Here is a 26,659-nt window from a genome sequence, read left to right on the forward strand (position 1 = left end):
CCCTGCAGCAAGACCTCGCTCCCCCCCACAACGTGGAGTCAGGATGTGCTGGGAAGGAAGGGCCTCATCTTGCCCCGCATGTGCGCACAGGGTGAGGGGAGGGCCGGGGGGCAGAGCTGTCACCACGTTGTCCTTGCGCCCACAGGAACCACTGCTGTCTGGGGGCCTGGGGCACCGGCCAGAAATCAGGCTTGTCCCCTGTGACGCGTTCAGTGTCTCCTGCCTGGCCTTGGCGTGGCTTGAGGACACTCAGCTGAGACACAGGAGTTTCCCACCGGAAGCTGGTCATTTGAGACCCTTGAAAAGCAAGTGTCTCGTGGAGAAGCGGCAGGCGCCCCTTGACGACAAGCCCTGAACAGTGAACGGTCCGGCTGGAGAAGGGCCCTTCCCAGCACTTCCCTGGGGCCCAGTGGTTAAGACTCCCGGCTCCCCATGCGGGGGGCGCAGGCCCGATCCCTGGTCGGGGAACTAAGATCCTCCATGCCGTGTGGCACGGCCATAATAAGAAAAGAGGAGGGCCCAGCCCCACATCTTCTTCCTGCACCGGGCCACATCCACCTCGTCAAACGAGACCCCCGTGACAGGAGGCTCAAAGTCCCACCAAGCCCACCCTGGAATATGCCCCCCCTGCACTGAGCGCCCCCCAAAAGGGCGGCCTTAGCCCTAGAACAGACCAACATCCCCTCCCTGGTCTCTGCATCCCAGGGCAAGAGGAAAGCTGCAGAATAAAATCTAGGAGGCCCCGGGGCTCCCGGTTCCTCAAATCTTGAAAAAGCAGGTTTAAGAGAGGAGTCCGCGTGGGACAACTGCCATGACACTTCCAAGGTAACCTGTCCACAGTCCAGGTGGCGCTGGGGATGGAACCTCCTCAAGGTCCACACAGCTTCAGCATCCCCAGGAGGCCATCAGGGGCCCTTCATCTCACTCGGCCTCACAAAGAGGGAAATGAGAGAAACAGACAGCAACGATCTTTGCAGGAGCCTCATCAGAGCCCATTAGAGTACTCATACTGTCTGGTGGGAGCCCAGCCCATCTCAGTGTGGTCCAGAAGACCTCACATTGGAAAATCTCCATTAGGACGTAGCAGGCTTCCCTATCTCTCAGGCAGGAAGAAGGAGAAAAGGTAAGAGCAATTATTACTTCGTAATCCAGGAGCTGCAGAGCCAGGAGTATAAAGGCTAGGCTTTCTGAAGCCCCAATTCAATGGCTACTCTGCACCTCTGGCCCTTCTCTCTCTCCTATTTACCCTAGAAGAAACCTTTCCGATGGATCTGGCTGGAATCTCCTCCCTGAGTCTCTCATGCTACAATTTAAGTCCATTTCTTCCCATCCATTTCCCCATGGAAATGGCGAACAGCTGGTCACCATCATCCCTCCAGACTCAAAGGCCGTCACTGGAGAGCATCATTAACTTCCAACAGCGAGCCAGTTATTTGGAGAAAACATCACGCACCACTTGTGGCACAAAAGCAGACTCAGCCAAAAGCTCCTTAAGAAAAACCACATCTTTCGTAAGGAGGCAGCTCCCTATGGGATTAAATAATAGATACTAAATTGCCTTTTCATGCTAGAAGTAAGCTTTTTGATTAGTAGCCTATCTTTGTCTTCTGCAGTTTCATGGTCATATTTATTCCACACAAGTGTTTCCTCCTTGAGAGAGAATATACGCTGATTTAGAGATTCCTAGTTAGTTCACAGAAAAAGAGACATCAGAGGGACTTCCCTGGGGGCGCAGTGGTTAACAATCTGCCTGCCAAAGCAGGGGACACGGGTTCGAGCCCTGGTCCAGGAAGATCCCACATGCCACGGAGCAACTGGGCCCATGCGCCACGGCTGCTGAGCCTGCACTCTGGAGCCTGCAAGCCGCAGCTGCTGAGCCCGCGTGCCACAACTACTGAAACCCGTGTGCCAAGCGCCCGTGCTCCGCAACAAGAGAAGCCACTGCAGTAAGAGGCCCGCACACCACAGCGAACAGTGGTCCCCGCTCGCCGCAACTAGAGAAAGCCCGCAGGCAGCCACAAATAAAAAATAAATAAAATAAATGCAACATCTAAGCGATGTTTTTTAAGAATAAAAATAAATTTAAAAAAAATACCTATGTCCTTTGTCCTGGGAACCTCTCTCACAGAAACACTTGTTGCAGTGCACAGTTATATACTGTATTAATATGTCACTGCAGCATTATATTAGAGACAGATTTTAATATACATATGACACATACCTAAATGTATGCAGAACTGACTGTAGAAACATGTTATGTCTGTGCAAGGTACAATGGGACCCCAGTCAAGTGTCTGGTGGCCAGGTTTCCCTTCTTCTAGATTCAAAGCACCCGAAAGCAGTGTTGAAGAAGCAAAGCCTTCAGGGTATCAGGCACTATGGCACATCTAACCGTCCTGACACTTTGTACGTGCGTCATAAAAGTTCTCCAAAGATACACACTCAGGGTTAATGGCGGTGACCTCTGGGAAGCCAGTAGGAAAGAAAAGGGGATTTTCTTCTTCTTTGTCTTTTTTTTTTAAGATTTTTTTAAAATTTTATTTATTTTATTTATGTATTTATGGCTGCATTGGGTCTTCGTTGCTGCACACAGGCTTTCTCTAGTTGCAGCGAGCAGGGGGCTACTCTTTGTTGCGGTGCACAGTAGGTTGACTGTATTAAATATAAATCGGTCCATGATAAGTACAAGCAATTATTACAGCTTGGACTACTGGGGCTCTACTGCCTTCCCCTAGTTTGGGGAGGCATTTATGAGAATCCACTTCTAGTCACCAATGCCACTGAATTTTCCTGAGTTTCAGTCCCATCTGTCTCCCCCACCAAGCTTGTACTTTTCTCCCTGCATCGGGAGACTGGTCAGGAGCTCCTCTGTGCAACTAGCATATTCTCAAGGTCACGGTTAGAAAAATAAATGACTTATTTTCTAATAAAGACACAAAGATAACTTTTAGAATCTCTTTTTTTCCACCAACTATTTTAAAACTCAGAAGTAAACTATTTTAGATCCTCACAGTGAAAAGAACATAAAACACTGGTCTGATGATGTTTTTTAAGGAACTCTTAAATTTTCATGGTTTAACGCTCCCAAATTCATTCTTACAGGTCCTGAAGACTGGTATACTCTACCTGTTTTTTGTTTCCCCCCTTGTTTCATCTTGGGTTTTGTCTTTTGTTATATAAATCTTACAGAGGTTTTTGGCCTAAAAGAGTAAACTAGATCAGGACACCCAAGTGGCAGGTCAGCACAGAACACAGTTCTGCAAACTCTGTATCTGTGTAACCTCTACAAGAATTCTGCAAAACTAGGTATCCTCTCACTCATTTTGAAATTGACATTTAAAATGTTTTCTATTACTCAGCCGTAAAAAAGAATGAAATAATGCCATTTGCAGCAACATGGATGGACCTAGAGATCATCATACTAAGTGAAGTTAAGTCAGAAAGACAAATACCATATGATACCACTTATATGTGGAATCTAAAATACGACACGAACGAACTTATCTATGAAACAGAAACAGACTCACAGAAACAGAGAACAGACTTGTGGTTACCAAGGAGGAAGGGGGATGGGGGAGGAATGGATTGGGAGTTTGAGATTAGCAGATGCAAACTATTATATACAGAATGGATAAACAACAAGGTCCCACTGTATAGCACAGAGAACTACATTCACTATCATGTGATAAACCATAACGGAAAAGAATATGAAAAAGAATATACATATGTAAAACTGAATCACTTTGCTGTACAGCAGAAATTAACGCAACACTGTAAATCAACTATATTTCAATAAAATTCAAAAAATAAAAAATAAATATTTTCATCTCAAATTTAAAGAGTCGCAAAAGACATAAGTTCTGGCATGTAAATATTGATGTCTTTAAATAAAACTGCTTCATCGGTAGTTTAAATGGACCCAGTGGGATCTAAACAGCATAGAGGGAATTCCCTGGTGGTCCAGAGGTTAAGACCCAGCACTTTCATTGCCGGGGCCCAGGTTCAACCCCTGGCGGAGGAACTAAGATCCTGCAAGCCGTGCGTTGCAGCCAAATAAATAAGTAAAAATAAACAGCACAGGGATTTGACTCTCCCATTATCCACTTAAAAATATACACAAACTAAGCTGTGCGTTTATGTCTAATGCACTTTTCTGTTCGAGGGTTACATTCTACACGCAAAACCACACGTGCAAGCTCTTCTTCAAAAGTCAAAATATGTACATCATTCTCTTTTCTCCTTGATTTGTACTTCAATTGCATTTCCCCACAGAATTTTAACCTAGAGCAACTTACATTGTATGCTAGAAAGTCTGTCACTGGTTTCTTTATCATACTGCTTTGCAAAAAAAAATTTCTATTCATTTCCATTTAATTTTTAAAAATTCCCTGTGAGCCTAGGGCTCCAACTGCTTAAATAACAATTTCCTAGATTGAGTGACCATTGAAACATTAGCGGTCGAGGGGCTTCCCTGGTGGCACAGTGGTTAAGAATCCACCTGCCAATGCAGGGGACACAGGTTCGAGCCCTGGTCTGGGAAGATCCCACATGCTGTGGAGCAAATAAGCCCATGCGCCACAACTACTGAGCCTGCGCTCTAGAGCCCGCGAGCCACAACTATTGAAGCCTGTGTGCCACAACGACTGAAGCCCACGCACCTAGAGCCCGTGCTCCGCAACATGAGAAGCCACGACAATGAGAAGCCCACGCACCGCAACGAAGAGTAGCCCCCGCTCGCCGCAACCAGAGAGAGCCTGCGCACAGCAACGAAGACCCAACCCAGCCATAAATAAATAAATTTAGAACTATTAGTGGTCAAGAACACATTCATAATAACAAAAATTGAATATGCTGTTTCATAATTATTAGACACTCAGAAGTAAAATATTCTTGGAAATGCATCTTCTCATGGATGAGGCTTTTTTTCTTATATTTTCAATTCATTCATATAACTGTGAATAAACATTAAGAAGTTATTGCTAGAATAAGGCAGGGCTAAGCATCAATTTTATTTCTATTTTTCTTTGGGTTCTTTCTTTTCTTAAAGCAAACAAAGAGAAAACGTGTTCGTGTAAAGAAGATAGAAAAAAATAGATATATTGTTATAATATTGTCATTTTGTTCTTTGAACTCTATCCAAGGAGGCTCAAAATCCCAGAGTGGTCCACCATGGAAATTTACACTAAAGGCTTTTTTTTTTTTGGGCTATTCCACACAGCTTGCGGGATCTTAGTTCTCTGACCAGAGATCAAACCCAGGCCCTTGGCAGTGAAAGTGCTGAGTCCTAACCACTGGACTACCAGGGAATTCCCTACATTAAAGGATTTCTCTGCTAACAGTTTGATTCAAAGGACGGGACAGTCTCCGAATTGCTAAAGGATTTGTGTCCGGCGATCAGTGGTTCAAGTCCTTCACTCTCTCCACCCGAGCACCAACATGCCAAGGGTCTCTCCGTCTGTGCGTGGAGATGGGCTACCCAAAGACAAGGCAGTAAGGCAAGAGTGCATCTTCCCTTCGTGAAGTAGGAGAGGACGACTGTGTCGGGGAAGGTGGGAAGACAGGACCTGCCACTGGGGAATTCTCAGGCAGAGCAGTTTGGGGAAAGAGAACAAAACTGGAAGCTGAGCACCTGGGAATTGATTCTGTGACCACTCTCCACGCCCTGTGAAACACCCAGAATGTCTCCACAGATGCCAGTCTCACAGCTGCTGACTTAGAGAACTTTCGGGAGGTCCCACACCCGGGTCAGGTTTTGCGGATCACAGGACTACAAAAAGAGGAGAAAGGAACCAAATTCTGAGCAACCAAAAGGGAAAACCACATATTAACATGCCTTCTGATGTGACTGATGTGACTGGAATACACAGCACCACTGTGACAGTGATTCATGCCTGGAAAATGGAATCTGCATTAAGTAAGCCTTGAGGTCCAACTCCCAGCTTACAGGAGACCCAGGGAACAGAGGAACAAGTTCAACAGCACCGTAAGGAAGCAATCTGCCAAAGCCAGAATGTGGGACACTCTACAGATGAATGATCCAGTTTCTCTAACATATTACGAGCATGGGGAAAAAAGGCCACGGGGCGGCGGGGCTGGTGGGGGGTACTGCTAAAGAATAAAAGGGACTTTTATTTTGAACTTTTTATTTTGTTTCAGTATGAAACAAATTCAATATGAAAATCTTGTTTGTATCCTGATTCTAAGAAAAAATTTTAGAAGACAATTTCTTTTAAAAATGGCAGAAGTTTGACTGTGAACTAAGTGTTGGATAATAATAAGGAATTATTAATTTTGGTAGGTGTGATAATACCATGGTGATTATGTTTTTTTAAAAAAAGTCATTCAGGGAGTTCCCTGGTTGCCTAGTGGTTAGGATTCAGTGCTTTCACTGCTGTGGCCCAGGTTCATTCCCTGGTCGGGGAACTGAGATCCTGCAAGACGCGTGGTGAGGCAAGAAAGAAAGAGAGAGAGAGAGGGAGGGAGAAAGGAAAGGGAAAGAGAGAGAGAGAGAGAGAGAATGAAAGAAAGAAAGAAAGAAAGCAAGAAAGAAAGAAAGAAAGAAAGAAAGAAAGAAAAGAAGGAAGGAGAGAGAGAGAGGAAGGAAGGAGAGAGAGAGAGGAAGGAAGGGAGAGAGAGAGGAAGGAAGGAGAGAGAGAGAGGAAGGAAGGAGAGAGAGAGAGGAAGGAAGGGAGAGAGAGAGAAAGGAAGGAAGGAAGGAACGGAGGAAGGAACGGAGGAAGGGAGGGAGGAAGGGAAAGAAAGGGAGGGAGGGAGGAAGGAAAGAAGGGAGAGAGAAAGAGAGAAAGAGTCATTCAACTAGAGTTGTGCGTTGAATTTACAAGTAAGATCACATGATGTCTAAGATTTGCTTTTACACAGTATTCCACCTCCCGAGAATATGGGGTGGGAGGAGGGGGAAAACACGTGAAATTGAGATTAGCAAAATGTCAATAATGATTGAAGCTGGGTGGTGGGTACCTGGGCTGCCTCATAGGATTCGCTCCACTTTATTACACGTTTGAAACTGCCTTGGGGACTTCCCTGGTAGCACAGTGGTTAAGAATCCACCTGCCAAAGCAGGGGGCACGGGTTCGATCCCTGGTCCGGGAAGATCTCACGTGCTGCAAAGCAACTAAGCCCGTGCACCACACCTACCGAGCTCTAGAGCCCACTAGTCACAACTACTGAAGCCCGTGCGCCTAGAGCCTGTGCTCTGCAGCAAGAGAAGCCACCGCAATGAGAAGCCGGCACACCGCAAAGGAGGGTGGCCCCCGCTCGCCACAACTAGAGAAAGCCCGCGGGCAGTCACAAAGACCCAGCGCAGCCAAAAAAAAAAGATAATGTCTATAATATAAGGTCTTTCAAGGGTGAGAAGGAGGAGAGAAAAAGAATATTTAATTAGTGCCAGCAAAGCTCTGTGCTAAGCCCTTCCTAAATATTATCTTATTGGAAATACTTATTTACAAGTCCTGAGACAGCTGCCAACAAGCTTCTTTCACTGTCTAAGGAGAGGCAGGGGCATTCAGTACACTGGATGCAAACAGGGTCAGCGAGAAGAGGGAGCCATTAGCACCTGTAGATCACAGAGATGCAGCTTGGCCGCATGCGGAGAAACTGGAAATACCCCTTAGCAGAGAAATAACAAAATAAACATCCTCCACGTACATCCCTCCTACCACGTGCTACTTACCCCTGCAGCAAAGCCAAGGCTTCCATCTAAGATCCGCCTCTGAAAATGAAAACAAGATGTTTCAGTTTCTAAGGATGTTCCGTGGGATAAGAGGAAACCATAGGCCTAAGAGAGCCACATGAATGAAGTCTAGCCCATGCCTCACTCTGCGAACCTACCTGGAATCCTGGACCCAAGCCTTTATAAAATGGGCCAAGAACCAGGGGGAAAAAAATTTTTTTGAAACCTTCCATCCATCCCACAGCCAATCAGAGCATTCTTTCAGTGTGACCCTTGCTTTTCATTGGTCCACGTGTTTTGCCTCTTCCTCGGCTCTCCCTGTGAATTATGGCTATAAACCTTTAGTAAGGAGCTGGTCTAAACGATGGAAAGTGACAAGTACTGGCAAGGAGCATGTGGACCAATCAAAATCCTCCCACACTGAAAGAGGCAGAGTACAAACTGGTACAGCCACCTGGCAAAGCTGGCGGCACCCACTAGAAGTTAAACCTTCACAAGCATACCCTCTGACCCAGCAGCGCCACGCATAATCACCTAACAGAAATGCATATTTGGATTCACCAGACGCATGTACAAAAATGCTCTTTGCGGCATTATTTGTGAGAGCCGAAAACTAGAAACTAACCGAAAGCCCACCACGAGCAGGATGGATACACCATTAGGTTGTACGCATACAAGAGAACACCACATGGAAATGAGAACACACATATATAGGCGAATGGAGCTCACAGTCAGGCAGGGGCATTCAGCAGACTGGAAAATAAATAGGGTGAAATCAGCCCGACAGAGAAGAGCATATACTATACGATTACTCCATTTATATACTATACAAAACACAGAAAACAAGTTTCTGCAGTTGGAGAGCAGGAAAGGGGCTGCTCTTGGAGTGGAGGTAAGGGGTGGGGAGGCAGTGACTGGAAGGGACCCTGAAAGGGCTGGTGGGAGAGGGGGGATGGGGGGCTGGTCCTGTTCCAGCACTCGATCTGGGTACTATTTTCACTGGTGAAAAGTTATCAAGCTGTACACACTTATAAAGTGTGCATTTTTCTATCTGCTTCGTAGATTTCAATAAAAAGCGTTGTTGTTTTTTTTTAGGAAGTGGCCTAACGTAGGGGTATAATCTACAGCCACATGGACACACTAGAGACCCGCTGAGATGCTCATCACCCCGATCCTTGAGCCTCCCAGTGAGGTCTGGGAAGCTAGTGCTGACAGGTAATCACCACCGGCTACAGGCACCCTCTCCCCATCTCTGTGTGGCTAAGGGGTGGATGGAAGGTTCTGACCCCGGTGAGCCGCACAAATGACACTCTTCTCTAGCCCTGCCACGACATAAGCCAAGTTGGTCTCATCGACTAATTTAATCAAAGCAGACAGATATAACTCAAAAGTCAGCAGAATCATCCTTTCAGCATTCCTCTGGATCCTGAAAGGAGAAGCATTATACTTTTCTGAAGATCAGTAAACCTGTTCTTCTACTTTCAGACATTTGTCTCAAGGAACTAATCAGATGTGTGCTCAAAGATTCATGTTCATCATAACACTATTTCTAGAAGCAAGAAAAAGAGACATAAACTAATTGTCCAGCCGTTGGGGACTGGCTAACTCAACTGCAATGCATTTTTATGGCGGGATATTGTACAGCCATTTAAGTAACCAGAGTAAATCAAAATAATCGAAAAACCATTTAGGGATATAGGGAGGCGTACTTACAACATCCAGCGAGAAACGCTGGTTATAAAACATCACAGACAGTTTGCACCTCATTATGTAAAGAAAACAGATATGTCTGTACTTATGTTCACTCAAATACAGCTGAATACATTTGAACAAATATGTTCGGTTTTCCTTTCAGAGAAGCGGGATCACGAACTTTTTTATTATTTCTTTCAGCTTTTCCATATTTTCCAAGCTTCCTACAATTACAACGTGAGTTTTTCAATCGAGAAAATGAATCTTGAGTGAGGTTGAGCCCATGCTGCCAAGGGCAGCAGAGCAGAGGGCGGATGGCTGGGTGTCTGCTATCCCGAGGGACCGTCACCACAGCCCCCATTCTAGCTGAGCGAAAACTGAGGTTCCCCAGGGAGGGGAAGGGGAAGAGCCAACCCCTGTGCGCTCACGTCTACGGCTGGCTTTATCCCCTCGTGCTGGAGCCCCTTCCCACTCCTCCCGCACCCCTCCTGTGCAGAGAGGGCTCACACAGCCCAGCTGGGCCTGCTGTCTTTAGAAGGTCCCACTTTCAAGGTTAGCCCTTGGCTGGCTTCTGGGAAGCTGGCACTGGGACTGCTCGCCCCACTCCCTGAGCAGTAAGGGTGGCCCCGGTGCCTGCTTCACAAACAAGGTGATGTGTGCACGACACCTGCTTTCCTTCTTCAAGTCTGGGATTTGGGTTGGCAGCTCAGCACAGATGCCCACGTGACCAGCCCCCAGTAAAAACCTTGGGGCCCGAGTCTGACCTGGGCGTCCCTGGGCTGACACGTGATCCACGTGTTACTGCATTTTCGTTGCTGGGGGAATGAGCACGCTCTGCGCCCCCTCACGGGAGGAAGGGGGCCTTGGATCCCAAATCTGGGCACAGGCTTCTCCAGACCCTGACCGTCTCTGTCTTGCTGATGCTATCGTGTGTCCTTTCGCTGTAAGAAACCTGAGCCATGAGAGCAACTCGATGCTGAGTCCTCCGAATCACCAACCGCGTGAGGGGTCTCGGGGAGCCCCTGTGTGCCTCCACACAGAGAAAGGACTCAGCAGTTCCCCCTACCGGCCTGGGGATCACACTAACATGACACAAAGGAGCAGCTCCGCGGCTCCCAAGGGGAAGGGGGCACCTCTGCGATGGCTTCCCCCTTCTGAGGAGCCTCCACAGCATCGGCCGGGGCCACACGGGGCTGTGGGGTTCCACTCGGGTCTCCAGGGCCAGGTGGGCCAGCTAGACCCCAGCTATTTCGACTCAGATCTCGCCTTCTCAACGCAAAAGAAACTGGTGAAGATGAGATGAGACGGTGAAGGTGCTCTGCGCCAGGAGGGCGCGAGGACAGGACCCCAGAAGACCTGGCGTGGCTGTCAGGAACCGGGAGGAGGGTTAGGTCACCTGTCGACAGTAACCCGGGACTCCTCGGGGCTGTCGGTCTCCCCAGGCAGGTGAGGGCAGGGGGGGAGGCCCCACCTTGTTGGCAACATCAACACTGCTTTCCAGGCTCTAACACAAGAGTGCCTGGCTGGCCGGCTTCCTAGATGGGTTTTGCTTTCCAGATAGGCCTCCCAGCACACTTCTGGCTAACCACCCCTACAGTGTCTGTGGCTGCGTGAGCCACGCAGGGGCTTCGCTTTCATCAAGGCATCCATGGCTGACGGCTCCAGGCCGTGGACAGGGCGGGGGGGTGGCCCTGGGGATGTGAGGGGGATGCACAGGGCCAGCGTAGGGGTCTGGGGGGGAGGGGAGGGAGAGGAGCGTGGGAGTTTGCATGGAGTGTGTAGGAGGGTGTAGCGTGTGGCGGAGGGAGAGGTGGGGTCTGGGGGATCTAGGGGTGCAGGGGTGGGAGGGGTAGGCAGATGTGGGGTCTATAGGAGCCTGGAAGGCAGGTGTGCATGTATTCATCCCAAAGAGGGTGAGAGAGTCCATGAAGAGCCTGGAAATGGGGTAAAAGAGGAAGTGGACAGACGACCCCCCCCTCCTTTTCCCCAAGGTCTTTTCAACCCTCTCTAACTCAAGGCCACAGGGCAGGAGAGGTACAAACCTCACGCACATCACCACCTGCTCCGGACCCAAGAGAAACTAAACGGAGGATAGAAATCAGGCAGAGGGCTCAAGGAGGCTGAGTACCTGGTCTTCTCACTTACTGCTCCCTCTGAGTCAGGAGGAGGGAAGCAGGGGACCCAGAAGCACAGGAAGCTGGAGGGGACAAGGGGAGGCAAGGGGGCAGAGCCAACGTCATCCCAACCTGGAGCTGTGGCCGGCGGCACAAGCGAGTCTGCAGCCCGGCTGGGCGGAAGGGGCTGGTTTCAAAGCTCGCTAAGAGTCCCCGAGAACCCCCAGAACCCCCAGAACCGAACCGAGGCAACTCACCTGTCCACTAGAGAATACGAACACAAGAGCTGCCCCAGCCGCCGTCATCCCCCAGGTGAAGAAGGTCCCCAGCAAGGCCTGGGACACAGGGCTGTGGCCTTGGAGCATGCTGGATACAGCTGTGTGCAGAGGAGCACGAGAGGGTCAGCACCCGCGGCCCCTCCACCCGAGCTGGCCCACGTCTGGGCTGCTGGTGAGCACCCTTCCGCCATCCATCCCGCAGTGACCTTAATGACCCGGCGCAGGTCAGGCGGCTTCATCCAGCTTCTCCCCGGGTACTGGAAATCATCTAACTCCAAAAGGAGGGACATGCGGACACATAGGGAGATGCCAGAGGAGCAGACGCCACGACAGAAGGGACGACATTGGGAAATAGTTCCAAAGAGAAGAAGCGCAAAGAATGTGAATTATTTAGCCTGGAGGAAGGGCGCATGGGAGGGTCGGGCGACTGCAGCCTTCCAGCATATTCTGCCTTTTCTACCTGGCCTTGCCTACCGTCCATCAGCGGTTCTGTTTCCTCTAAACACAGGTGACTAGCTCCGATTCCCTCTTGAAGTTCTTCCACCTACATCCTGATCACACTTTCAATAGCTCCCCGGGGCAGTTCCCACGGCGGTTCCCAAGGCCTGCAAAGGGTACACGCCATAGACTGACCTGGAACTAGCCCAATAACTGTTCAACTACTGCACCCCACGTGGGCATCGTATTCCAACTCAACCCAATTATTCCCAGAACCTTTGACAAGCCCCAGATGGTCCTACTCCAAGTCTCTCTTTATCCGGTTTCCTCCCAGCATGCCTTCCTCCGCACCCTCCAGCCATCAGACCCAGTGAATCCTCTGTTTACCACCTAACACCGAATTCAACTCCACGCTTCCCTGATTCCTCTCCACTCCCGTCCGAGGACACACCTTTGGTGTTTTCTTTGTGTGGGCTTGCCTCCTTCATCTTTTATATCATTCGTTGCTTAAAAACAGGGATGATGTTTTTTCACACTTGACACCCCTGTAAAATAGGGCTTTCTGACACCCCAAAACTATGTGTTGAATTGAAAAGGGCCAGCTTAACTTGAATAAGACACTCAGCAAGAACAAGGAAACAGAGACCCAAGGGGCATTTCCGCCAGTCCACTGAGCACGCCTGCTCCCGAAGCTGGGGAATCTCTAGACGTGACATGTTTTCAGTTCTAGCTCTAAAATGACAGGGAATCAGAGGCCTGTGGAAAGTTACGAGGCGGAGAAACCTGTTGGTTGAAAAGCCCTGTGTTTTGGTACATGAACACTGGGGGTCAGGGCCTCATCTCAAAGGGCTCATTCAGCTCGCCCCCCGCCCCCGCCATCTTCCAGCAACCACAGGGCTGGACACGACCCCGCTGGGCTCAGCCCTGCCAGGCCCGAGTGGTCTGAGAGGAGCCAGCAGCCTGGGCTTGCAGATCAAAAGCTGAAGATTCTGCCTCTGACCCTGGAAGGAAACCAGGGCAGAGGGTGGAAGGGCCCTCTTATGCCACGAGGGTCAACAACACAGCAGGATTCAGACCTAGGAGGGCTGCGAGTCCAGGTGAACACAGATAAGCCCAGGTGAGCCCAGCTGTGCCCAGACTCAGCCGAGGTGCCAGGAATCCTTGGAGAGAAACAGAATCTCTGGATTCCGATTGGGTCCCCAGAGTCTAAGTGGACTTCAGAATGATGACTGCACCAAATAAAGAAAAGCAAATATTAGAAAAAACCCACCTTTTTACACATGTCATCTAGTTAACGTACCCTACAGACAATGGTTCACGTTTGTCTTTAAACAGAGACATCCGGATCATTACACCAACCTTCTCCTTCTAGCTACTCGCAGATAAAATTTCAAACAGCATTTACAAAGAAAGGCACATAGCTATCATCTCCTCAGTACTTACCGTCCAAGACAGGTCATAACAAAAAAACAACTTTGTTTTTCAGCGTTGAATGTGCCTTTTAATAACTACAGAAAAGAGGAAACCGTTTACATTCACCAACGGGCCAAAGTCAACATGGATTTTGTGAGCTGGCAAACGAGGGAGCTCGTGGGTGTTCTTGGGGGCTAGTGGGAGGGGAAAACACCCTTCCAAAACCCTATTTACACCCGAGCACCCTGAGATGTAAGAAAAAGGGGCACAGAGGGAAGACCAAAGCCGCCATCCTTCCCATCCCTACAACAGCAGATCTGTCAGCAACGCAAGCTCAGTGCCCCTTGGAGAAGTTTCCTCCATTTGCTGTTTTAAATCCTCACTACTCAAAGGGTGGTCCCAGAACCAGCAGTGCTAGGCGCCCTTAGGAGCTAAGTTAGAAATGCAGAATCTCAGGCCCCACCCCAGACTTGCTGAATCAGAACCTGCATTTGAGCGAGTCCCATGGGGGATTCTTATGCACATCAAAGTGGAAAGCACAGGTCTAAAACTGGAACAACTTCTACAAGACCAAGAACTTAGAAAGTGAGTTCTCCTGCCCTAAGAGGGATCAGCAGGGCCACCGCCACAGAGACCCAAGAGAAGAGAAAGTTTTCTCCAGCAGGTAGACCAGGAGCGCCTTGGGAGCAGGGAAGGTCAGCCAGGGCACCTCAAAAGCCGCTTCTGCAATGGGGCTCAGACTTCCTCGTGAGCTGATACTAATACATAAACCTGGGCTGCTTTGCGGAAGGCAGGATTATTCTCTGCCCGCTCCGGCTTTAAAGATGCCAGCACCACGCCACACATAGCAGCACACGGCTCCTGGCTGATAGAGAATTAATTTATTTTCTCTTCCTTTTAAACCTGTCACCCTGCTTCCAAGAGTCAGCTTCAAGATGCCAATGAAAAAGTTGCAGAGGTGGAAAGAGCACTTCACGAAACCTACATACATGTCCTGACTTCGAGAGTGGGACTGAGCAAAATGATTCGGGTTTGGGCTGACGTGACTGCGGAGAATGTTCTCTAACACCTGGCTACTCAAAGTGTGGTCCGAGGACCGGCCGACCTGGGGGTTGATTAGAAATCACCCTCTCGGGCCTGCTGCAACTTAACCGGATTCCCAGCCAAATTCAAGGGGTCCCGCTGACTCCCAGAACCAGAGGGAGGGGCTTCGGAGCAGCTGGACTTGTAGCCACGGCCGTTCCCTGGGCTCCCGGGCCCCCCACACATGCCCACCGGGAAGCACTAAATGAAAAGGAGATCTTGGGGAACCACTGTCAAAGGAAGGCAGGTCAACAGCCTCCGGCTCGCTCTGGAGAGGGGCCGAGGTGGGGCTCCGGGCACCCCTCCCCCTCCTCTGCCACCTGCCAAGGCCGCCCCGCTTCTCCTCCGACCCCCTCCTCTCCCAGGGACACCCCCTTCCAAACTGCACGGGGCTGCCCTTCCGAGTCCCACGCTCTGGTCGCGCAAGCCGCAGTCCCCGGGCCTCCAGCCCCACCGAAGGCGCCGAAGGAGAGAAAAGCCGACTCACTTCGGTGCCCTCTCAAGCCCCCACTCCACTTCCATCAGCCCCGCAGCCGCTGGCTCCCCGGCTCCACTCCGCGGTCACTTCCTGCTTCCCTCCCGGCACACGTGTCCCCCGGCCTTGAGGCCCCGCCCCCACTGCTGCGACTGGCAGATCCGGCCGGGAGAATAAATTCTCTGGTTCACAGCCTCTGCGGGCTCGGGAGCAGATCGGGGCGGGTGGAACAGAGCCCTGCAGAACCCTCTGCAATCTTCCAAGAAGCCCCAGACACCCAAGGAAAGGACACCTTTCGCAACGTCCCTGATACCGTTTATGTTGCTACACTTTGGCAGCTGAGCCCAACGCCCTGGGTGAGCAACAGAGCAGGAAGCGTTTGGAGAGGGTGGGGAATGGAATCTCCCACCATCAGCATCCTTCTCTAGGTCAATGGCCCTCAAACTATAGCGTGCAGTGGAACCACCCAGAGAGATGTCAAAACACAGAATGCTGGCACCCTCAGAGCTTCTGGTTCTGGAAGCCTGGGTGGGGCCCGAGGTTTTCTGTTCTGAACTAGTTGTTGCTTTTGCTCTGGTCCTGGGACCCCTCTTTGAGAACTCCTGCTTTGCTCTCCAGGCCTTCTACAAAAAGACTGTAGGGTAAGATAGCTAGATTTAGTCAAAAATAAAGACAGGATGCCCAGTTAAGTTTGAATTTTAGATAAACAACAAATAGTTTTTTAGTGTAAGTATATCCTGGGCAGTATTGGGGACATACTTATGCTAAAAACATATTTCATATTTGTTGCTTATCTGAAATTCAAATGTAACGGGTGTCCTGTATTTTATCTGATGACCCTACCAGAGGGTAACCAGAAACACTGCCCGTAATCACAGTGGCCACAGACCAGAGGATCCAATAGGAGCAGACCACTTTTGTCCATAGTTGTGGGCACTGATGATTGCACCAGATCCATGCACTGGGCCAGGAAGGGAAGACGGCGTGGTGACAGTAGCTGGTTTCTGCCTTCAGGAGATTCCCAGACCAGGGAGAGAGCCAGGCCAGCTGTCTTAGTCAGCTAGGGCTGCCATAAGAAAATACCACAGACTGGGTGGCTTAAACAATAGACACCTGTTTTCTCACACGTCTGGAGGCTGCAAGTCCAAGGTCAGTCCAAGATCAAGGTGCAGATTCAGAGCCTGGTGAGGGTCTCTTCCTGGTTTGCAGATGCCTGCCTCTCACTGTGTCCTCACATGGCCTTTTCTTGGTGCACACACAGGAAGGAAGAGAGAGGGATCTCTCTCTCTCTCCCTCTTCTTATAACGCTTCCAATCCTATCAAATGAGAAGCCCACCCTTATGGCTTCATTTAACCTTCGTTACCTCCTAAAAGCTCTATCTCCAAATGCAGTCCCATTGGGGGTTAGGGCTTCGGCATATGAATTTCATGGGTGGAGCCCTCATGAATGGCATTGTTATCCTTATAAAACAGGCTCCAGAGAGCTCCCTTGCCCCATCTGCCATGTGAGGATACACAAGAAGTCTGTAAGCCAGATAAGGCCCTCACCCAACCACGCTGACACCCTCATCTCAGACTTCCAGCTTCCAGAACTGTGAGCAATAAATTTCTGTTGTGTATAAGCTACCCGGTCTGTGGCATTTAGTTACAGCAGCACGAAAGGGACTAAGACACCCCACTTTACAGATAAGAAAACTGAGGCTCAGGAAAGCTCTGTATTGAGCCCAAGTTGACAGGGAGGTGTGGAAAACCAAGCCCAGCTGACGCCAGAGATGGTGTTCTTCCTGCCTCAGACATTCAGGACTCACAGGATGGGACGGGACACCCTGATCAGCAAAACGTCTCTCTTCCCTTGAGCCATGCCAGTGCCCTAAAGCAGGGTGGCCAACCCCCAGGAGACAAATCCTGCCATTTCCCATCTTTCCCACTGAACCCCTTACACACACACACACACACACACACACACACACACACACACACACACAACCACCAACCCAAACATACAAATTGCCTGTCTTTCTTGCGCTCACTGATGGTAAGAAGCGCCCAAGTGTTGCCCAAAAGAAAATGTTTCCTTAAAGCTAAGTACACTGGCTCTTACCTCCAGCCCATCCCCAGCCCATTCCCATTCTCTCCCTCCAAAGCAAACTGTGCCCTGCAGCCTCCATAAGCTGGGGGAGGAGAGAAGAGATGAGTGTGTAAGAACAAACTAATTAGCAGGGGCTCATTAAAAGGGGGGGGGGGGGGGGGACTTCCCTGGCAGCGCAGTGGTTAAGAATCCGCCTGCCAATGCAGGGGACAAGGGTTCGAGCCCTGGTCCGGGAAGACCCCACATGCCGCGGAGCAACTAAGCCCGTGTGCCACAACTGCTGAGCCTGCGCGCCTAGAGCCCGTGCTCCGCAACATGAGAAGCCACCGCAATGAGAAGCCTGCGCACCGCAACCAAGAGTCGCCCCCGCTCACGGCAGCTAGAGAAAGCCCGCGCGCAGCAACAAAGACCCAACGCACACAAAAATAAATAAAATAAATTTATAAAAATAAATAAAATTTAAAATATAATAAAATGAATAAAAGGTGGCGGGTGCCGTGCAGGCAGAGAGGGCTGCCTCCCAAACGTCCAAAGGCCGTAGAACGAACTTGACAATCAGCAAGGTATCAGCAGGGCAGTGGGATGGTGGCCCTTTCCAGAGGAACTGCTGTAGCTTGATCTGGTTAAGCAACCTGCCAGCAGCAAGCACCTCCCACTGGAGCATGGGGCGGGGCGGGGCGGGGCGGGGTGGGCGGGGTGGGGCGGGGTGGAGTGGGGCGGGGCAGAGGGTGGAGGGAGACAGCTTCACAGGAAGTGTTGGGGGAGATGGAGAAGGGACAGGAGATGGACACAAGTGGTCCAGCCCAGTGAGTCCTCAATGTCTTCACTGTTGCTTCTCTTATTCTCTCCTCCTCCCCACCCCTTCCTCCTCCCTTCTCCTCTTTCTTCTCCCTCTCTGTCTCTCTGCCCCCCGCTTTCCCTCCCCTCCCTCCCTCCCTCCCTCCTTTCCTCTCTGAAATCTTGTTTCTTTTAGGAGGTACTGCAGCAATTAAGCAAAGGCTTTGGAATCTGACCGCCCAGGAAGAAGCCCAGCTTGGCACGTGAGTTTCCTTGGACAAATTCCCCAACCCCTTTCAGCCGCAGTCTGGGAGTAATCACCCTGTGCTCTCTCTACAGGTGACTGGAACCGGAACAAAGCGCCCAGCATCCAGCAGGGCACCCATCACGGCAGGCTGAACGATCATTATCCCTGGACCCTCACTCCTTCCTTCGTTTATTCGCTCATGCATTTATCCAGTGGACATGTCATGGGCCTCTGTTGGCTCTGCTGGGCCCTGGCACACGGAGATCAGCTACACACAGATAGCGTGACCTGGTCCAGCCTTTCTGGCCTCTCACTTCTTTCCCTTTCCTGAAGTCTGACCACTGACACATCACGAGGACCAAGATAAGCCTCTGAGCCTGGGGTGACGGTTCCTTCCAAGTGCGGACGATAAACCCAGCTGAACTGGTGCTGATATGCTGAAGGGATTAAAGAGGTGAAAGTGATAGGCAGTTCAAAGAAGTGCTATTGAAATGTCAGGGGTTTTTTGTTGTTCTTTTAGGAGATTTTCTAAGTATGCCCCACCCATATATCCAGAATTCATCCACTTTGCCCAAAATAACAGCTCTGACTCATCATCCTGCCCTGATTCCCACTGTGCATCCCCGCCCCCAGTCTGTCCTCCAAACAGCAGACAAAGTGATCTTGTAAAGACAGAAGTCCAGCCAAGTCAGTCTACTACTGCAAAGCCTCTGAGAGCTCCTCCTCGCCTCTGGAATAAACTAGTGGGTAGAGGCCAGGGACACTGCTAAACATCCGTCACTACTCACAGCCTCCACAACAAAGAATTATCGACCCGAAATGTCAATAGTGCCAAGACTGAGAAGCCCTAGTGTAATCCCACAAAGTAACTCTTCTTAGTATGAAGTGATGACAAAACGAACTCTTTAAAATGTAACACACCCTTCAAGAGGCATCCAGCCTCAGTCAAAGCACTAGTTAGCATTTGATTCACCCTAAAAGGCAAGAAAGAAGAGAACCAACTGTCCAGCCAATCTTTATATTCCAATCACTGCAAAGATACACCTACGATCAAACCTCCTAGGTGCTCAATTCCCTCGACCCTCCTGGGTTTTGATTATTTAAGGTTCTGACGTCAGGACGCTATGACATCACAGGGCTTCCTAAATGGAAATGCCTGGAACGGCTTTGGCAGGTGGAACAGGTCTCACTGCTCTTAACATTTGCTCTCCAATGTGACTGATAAGCTGAGGAAGGGGAGATTCTAACCCGCCTTTTAATCTAAGCACCACCCAAAGGAGCCAACGGCGACTTGATGCCAGTTTTCTGAGCCTCGTACAGGGACGAGCTGCCCTCGAGGGCTTGAGGGGGAAACGGACGCAGCAAGCATGTCCCTTCTCACCTTTGTCCAACTGATTAATTCTGAACCTGCACCAGCTAGGATGGAGGGAGGGTATAGAAGTACAGGTTCTCTAAATGTCCATGGACAGATGAATGGATAAAGAAGATGTGGTATATATACAATGGAATATTACTCAGCCATAAAAAAGAATGAAACAATGCCATTTGCGGCAACATGGATGGACCTAGAGATGATCATACTGAGTGAAGTAAGACAGTGGAAGACAAATACCATATGATGTCACTTACATGTGGAATCTAAAAAGTGAACTTATTTACAAAACAGAAATAGACTCACAGGCATAGAAAACAACCTTATGGTCCCCAAAGGGGAAAGCAGAGGGGAGGGATAAATGAGGAGTTTGGGTTTAACATATATGCACTACTATATATAAAATAGATAACCAACAAGGGCCTACTGTATAGCACAGGGAACTCTACTCAATATCTTGTAATAACCTATAATGGAAAAGAATCCGAAAAAGGATGGATTTATTATATATATGTATAACTGAATCACTTTGCTATACACCTGAAACTAACAACATTGTAAATCTACTATACTTCAATTAAAAATAAATGAATTTTTAAAAGACAGTAATATTTCAAACCCCCCCCTCAAAAAAAAATAAAAATGCAGGTTCTACTGACTTTATACGAACCTATTATCGGGAGAGAAGTTTGCAGTAAGCTCAACCACCAGCTTAATTAAGATATGGAATTACGGGCTTCCCTGGTGGCGCAGTGGTTGAGAGTCCGCCTGCCGATGCAGGGGACGCGGGTTCCTGCCCCGGTCCGGGAAGATCCCACATGCCGCGGAGCGGCTAGGCCCGTGAGCCATGGCCGCTGAGCCTGAGCGTCCGAAGCCTGTGCTCTGCGACGGGAGAGGCCACAACAATGAGAGGCTCACGTACCGCAAAAAAAAAAAAAAAAAAAGATATGGAATTACTAGGTAAAAACCACCACTGATTAAATATGAAATCAACCGTCTCCAAGATGATCATTGGCATAAATCCACTTTCCATCTTTTCCACACTGGCTTCACACAACTCTCCTGGCATCTCATAAGTAATTCTATGGAGTCCACTTTGCTCGGCTTCATTAAGGGGAATCACTGAACAAGTAAATTCTACTTCAAGCCTGTTCCTTTAGAGCCCTGTGGATCACACGAATAGCCTGTTGGTTCACTCACTCACTCACTCAGCAAACGTTTGCTGAACACCTACTGTGTGACAGGCATGTTTGAGGCACTGGATACACGTCAGCAAAGGACACAGAGACAACCTGTGCCCTCACGATGCTGCCAGTGCAGACGCTGCAGGCATTGCCTTGAGTGTGTGTTACACATTAAGGCTTATGATGAAAGCTGTTATATGGTATTATCCGGCTGCTTCTTCCCTTTTCTTATTCTCCAGTAAAGAAACACCCATGCCTTCCACTGCTGGGCAATCTCCCCAGCCAGTGAGGAAAACTCAGCAGGAGAAAACCTCCTTCTTTTGGTGGATAGAGAGGCAACTGTCCCACACAGCCAAGCTTGGGGCCCTCACCTGCAAGGGGGCTGTTAGGAGCAGAGTGTCCCAGGTGGCAAGGACACCAGGGGACACGCCAGCATCAGCATTGTTGATACTTGCCGAAGAGGCCTTGGAAGAAAAGGAACTCAGTCTAAGACTGATTTTTTTTTTTTGATTCTAAAGGAATATTCACTTTAATACCAAAATTTCCCATTTTTTTCTTCAAGGGGCACCTTAAAATGGCATGAACTTCAGAACCCACAAAACCTGATGTGCCCCAGGTGGAAGATTTGAAGATCTGAAGTGTTGGGAGATTTGAAGCTGGAAAACAGCTTTCTTCGGCAGGCAGAGCAGTGCCCCTGCCCACGCCCACGCCAAGATGTTCACATTCTAATCCCTGAAACCTGGGTGTGTTACTTGACCGGCAAAAGGGTCTTTGCTGACGTGACTGAGGATCTTGAGATAGGAAGATTATGCCGGATTACCCGGGTGGGACCCTGTAATGACAAAGGTCCTTATAAAGGAAGAGAAGGAGGCAGCACGTCAGAGTGAGAGAAGGCAGAGGTCAGAGTAGTGCAGCCACAAGCCAAGGAATGCGGGCAGCCTCTAGAAACTGGAAAAGGCAAGTCCCCTTAGAAGCTCCAGAAGGAACAGGTGGCCTTGCACTTTGATGTTAGCCCTTCCCACATCCACAACAGTAATGATTTATGTTGTCTGAAGCCACTAACTTTGTGATGATTTGTTACAGCAACCATAGGAAATGAATACACTTCTTTTGCCTGGAAGCATCTCATTTCACTGACACCTTTCCCCAGTGGAACTATGAACCACCAGGACCCTCACCCTTAGTCCACTCGGCAGGACCAACTACATAATTTTGGGGGCCTGGTGCAAAATGAAAATGGGAGGCCCCTTAATCAAAAGGCAGTGGGGGGAAAGGCCATTAAAAGTATTAAAATATAAAGCCTTTTCCTTTTCTCTGCATCTGCTCACTGCAGACTCCATGGTCCCATCAGACTTTGCTTATAAAACACAAGTTCAGAGATAAAATTATTAGGAATCTCAGGACAGTGACAGGCATGGAGCCTTTGGGGGCGGGGGTGGGGGTGGGTGGGTGGAGTCAGGCCAGGGTTGGTTATTCAGCAAAAAAGTCCACAGAGAGATTGAGAACTAGGGTGTTAAAGATGGAGGGAAAGTACAGACAAGACCACAACTAGAGGCCAAAGTCATCAAAACCAGCCCAGGGAGGGAAGCCGTAGACACCCCAGGAGACGGGAAATAGGGGCTGGACACCCCACAGAGGGAGCCTGCGATCTGGGAAGGAGATATTCCAATTCCTACTGGGAAGGAGAGATTAGGCAAGAAAATAAGCAGGATCATCTCAGCAACCAGAAACCAGTGGACCAGTATCTGGGGTCTCCAAGTTTTCCAGGGGCCTATGAAATCGTTACGAACTGGGCTTCCCTGGTGGCGCAGTGGTTGAGCGTCCGTCCGCGGATGCAGGGGACACGGGTTCGTGCCCCGGTCCGGGAAGATCCCACATGCCACGGAGCGGCTGGGCCCGTGAGCCATGGCCACTGAGCCTGCGCGTCCGGAGCCTGTGCTCCGCGACGGGAGAGGCCACAGCAGTGACAGGCCCGCGTACCGCAAAAAAAAAAAAAAAAATGGTTACGAACTGAAAAAAAACATATTGGGTTTTGGTTCCCAAAAAACAAACGGTAGAAATTTAAATTAACAAGTGTTTAACGCAATGTCTATAAAACCTTGTTAATTGTTGACTTTGGTATTCATAAAAATTTAATTACATTTGGAAAACAATCTGAGTCTTAGCGTCTCTCCCTTCAAGAGAATTCCTAAGTAGGCATAGTAGTGGCCAAGAAATCACAACCAGTCATAAATTAAATAAGCTTCGAGACAAACCATTTCAAATGCAAAATTATCAAAAAATCTTTCTGATTATTTTATGGGGGTGAGTACTTAATGTGGAATGTGGGAGCATTTTAATACGCTTAGGGCAATATGGGGTGAGATCTCCAAAAGCAGGAGTCGTTTGGGGAGCTACAGAGATCTTAGGAGGCCCCAGGGAATGGGGAGGGAGGCTGGATTCCAAGAAGCTTTATTTCTCTCTCCGAGTGGGAGCAGAAACAAAACTCATTTCACGTGGATTTGCTGTAGTTTGCGGACGGTTGGTGATAGGGACAAAGTAGGGCTGGGTGAGCCTACCCAGAAAGGATGATTGTTTCCTACCGTCACCATCATCCCCAGGGAATGGGACCAGCAGAAAGGAAGGAAGCAAAGGAGGAAGGGAAGGATGGAGGGAGGGAGGGAGGGACAAAAATCACCTCTCTCTGCTCATGCGAACTATCTCAACCTAACAGGGAGGTTTCCTAATTCGGTTTCCATTCTTGGACTTCTTATGGGTGAACTGTGCACCCCCCAAATTCACATGTTAGAGTCCTAACCCCCAGTTCCTCAGAATGTGACCTTATTCGTAGACAGAGTCTTCTCGGAGGTAATCAGGTTAAGGTGAAATCATTAGGATGGGCTCTAACCCAATAGAGCTGCTGTCCCTATAAAAAGGAAATGTGGACACAGAGACACACACCGAGGAAAGACAACATGAAGAGACACGGGGAGAAGGCAGCCATCCGCACACCTGGGAGAGAGCCCGGCCAGACCCTTTACCACGGCCCTCAGGAGGGACCAAGCCTGCCGACACCTTGACTGGGGGCTGCTGGCCTCCGGAACTGTGAGACAGTAAATTTCTGTTGTTTCAGTCACGGTCTGTGGTATTTTGTTACAGCAGCCCTAGCAAACTAATACAGGGCTAAAGGTCACTGTAGGCCACACCATAAAATTTAGCGCCAGGAAGAACCTCCAAGAGCCTCTGGCCCCGTCCCCTCGCTTCACAGATGGAACCCTGGATGCAGAGCTGGAACCCACACCTCCCCCCAGCCCCATTTCTCCCATGTCTCACACATTTGTGAGTCCCTAATCCTCCCGGGCTGTCGGATCAGAGTCCTAGCTTTCTGGCTCAACCATGAAAATGATTACTGTAAGCAAGACTACAGGGAAATGGGTCAGAATACCAAAGCTCGGGCTTCCCTGGTGGCGCAGTGGTTGAGAATCCACCTGCCAATGCAGGGGACACAGGTTCAAGCCCTGGTCCGGGAAGATCCCACATGCTGCAGAGCAACTAAGCCCATGTGCCACAACTACTGATCCTGTGAGCCACAACTACTGAAGCCCACACGCCTAGAAGCCGTGCTCCATCACAAGAGAAGCCACTGCAATGAGAAGCCCGCACACGGCAATGAAGAGTAGCCCTTGCTTGCCGCAACTAGAGAAAACCCGCATGCAGCAACGAAGACCCAACGTAGCCAAAAATAAAGAAAGAAAGAATACCAAATGTCATAAAAATGTTTCGAGTACTTTCCAGGAGGACCCACTAACAAACAACTGACATTTCCAATCCCCATCTTAAATAATCCAGCAAGCAAGAGGTACGGATACTATAGTTATTTTCATGGTGAGACAGACTTCTACAACTATTTAAAAATACTATTTCACTGAGGCTTCACACAGACTCACCCTGGCCTTTTACCCAAAGTTGTTGTAATTGGTGAGGTGTTACAGTCCTGCCACATATTCTGGAAACATCAGCCGGGACCGGCTACAGATAACAATACAGACAGAAAACTTTACACATGAGAGGAACTCAGAAAAAAAAAATCATTTGTCTAATTAAATGGAATGATGGAGCCATGCAAACTGTCCTGGAACCTCTGTTTCCGCTAATGGGGTTGATCCGTCAGTGTGATTTCCCAGGAACTCGCTTAATACAATGATTTAAAATATAGGGAGGAGAAAAGATGTTGATCACTCTAATGCTAACAAAAGAAGGATAGTTCGATACATTACAGAACGTAAAGGCAGTAGACTTTTAGGCAGTTAGTCAAAACGATAAACTCTGTAGCAGCAGAGGAAATAATACACAATATGGTGCTTTGTGAAAGAAGCAATATACAAAAATATGTGCCATTTGTTATTACAATGGCAAAAAATACACAAATAACAGAAAACTAAAATTCATACAAATTAAAGTACTTGGGTGATAAGAGTGTAGAGTTTTTCCCCCTTTCTACAACGTTATGTTTTTTTAATAAATTTTTTTTCTAATTTATTTATTTATTTATTTGGACTGCGGTTGGGTCTTTGTTGCTGCGCGTGGGCTTCCTCTAGTTGCGTTGAGCGGGGGCTACTCTTCCTTCGGGTGCGCGGGCTTCTCACTGCGGTGGCTTCTCTTGTTGCAGAGCACGGGCTCCAGGCACGCGAGCTTCAGTAGTTGTGGCACGTGGGCTCAGTAGTTGTGGCTCATGGGCTCTAGAGCGCAGGCTGAGTAGTTGTGGCACACGGGCTTAGCTGCTCCGCGTCATGTGGGATCTTCCCAGACCAGGGCTTGAACCCGTGTCCCCTGCATTGGGAGGTGGATTCTTAACCACTGCGCCACCAGGGAAGTCCCCTCTTTTTATAATTTAAACACATTTCAAGCAGGTATAAAAGGAGATGAATCCAGAAAACAAGGCTCACTGAGCTTAAATAACATGACTTAAGGTCAGTAGTGAAACCCAACGTAGACTCCCCTAATTCTATGCACAAGACTCCCAGTCAATAACGCAGACTCTGTGCTTGTATCCAAAACCACCTGGATGCTTCGGAAAGCCAGGTTCCCTTGAAGATTTCCACGATTTGTTTTAATCGGTCATTTCTCATGGATTTTCTTCACCTCATTAGCTCTCCAACAGGCCAGCTGCAGGATGAGGTCGTCTGCCCATGACGAGAACCAGAGGCAGTTCCCCCCCGACACACACACACCCTCCCATACACATGCTCCTCCCAGAGCCCCTGGGACTGCCTGTCGCCACCAGGCAGGGCTGTCACGATGCAGGTCACGTTTCCTGTCTTGCAGCTCACAGACAGATGGTTGGCGGGGCCTTGGCTCGGACAGAACACGTGAGCCCTGGGGTGCCCGCAGACGTGGGGGCTCCCACCGCCCGCCGGAGGCCCTGCCTCTGACCATCTCAAAGGCCCCCGAGATACTCCCAGGAGACCATGCGCTCAGGGCACAGCGCTCACACCTAAGCCTCCTCTTCTCCGCCATCCCCAAACCCAGAAAAGCACAGAGTTCGGGCCTTCACACGGGGCCCCTGACACCTACGCAGCTGCCTTCAGGGGGGCCTCGTGACAGCTGGACTTCAGAATGTCTCCGGAGGTGCCTGCTTCTGGGGTGGAGAGGGCTATGCTGAGTTCTTCCAGAACCTTCCACAGCCATAGCGGGGAAGCACTCTCTAGTCCATTTTAACACCAAAATCTACTCTGGGTTCATTGCAACAAGCATGGATGATCTAGTAGGTAACCACCTCTGTGCTCTCTCTAAGCCACCTGTTATTCCGTCTCCAACTGCACTCCCCT

At 49.4% G+C, this 26,659-nt stretch overlaps 1 protein-coding gene across 8 annotated transcripts in view; it reads right to left on the reverse strand.

Moving 5' to 3' along the window:
• The window catches only part of SLC39A11 (solute carrier family 39 member 11), a 416,650-nt gene that overhangs the window by 320,962 nt on the left and 69,029 nt on the right, over positions 1-26,659 (reverse strand). For 3 of the 8 annotated variants that reach the window (XM_027080525.1, XM_027080527.1, XM_027080531.1), the window contains 2 exons: positions 11,754-11,872; positions 7,691-7,729 (listed from right to left, as the gene is read on the reverse strand). In XM_027080525.1, the coding sequence (XP_026936326.1) occupies positions 7,691-7,729; positions 11,754-11,861 (147 nt within the window). In that variant the 5' untranslated portion in view covers positions 11,862-11,872. Of the gene's footprint in view, positions 1-7,690; positions 7,730-11,753; positions 11,873-15,195; positions 15,366-26,659 lie in introns of those variants that run through there. The other 5 variants (XM_027080526.1, XM_027080529.1, XM_027080528.1 and 2 more) reach the window with 5 other exon arrangements.

The sequence above is a fragment of the Aethalodelphis obliquidens genome, unplaced genomic scaffold (genome assembly GCF_003676395.1).
Source record: "Aethalodelphis obliquidens isolate GAN/ISIS:26980383/991018 unplaced genomic scaffold, ASM367639v1 scaffold44, whole genome shotgun sequence".
NCBI classification, from domain to species: Eukaryota; Metazoa; Chordata; class Mammalia; order Artiodactyla; family Delphinidae; genus Aethalodelphis; species Aethalodelphis obliquidens.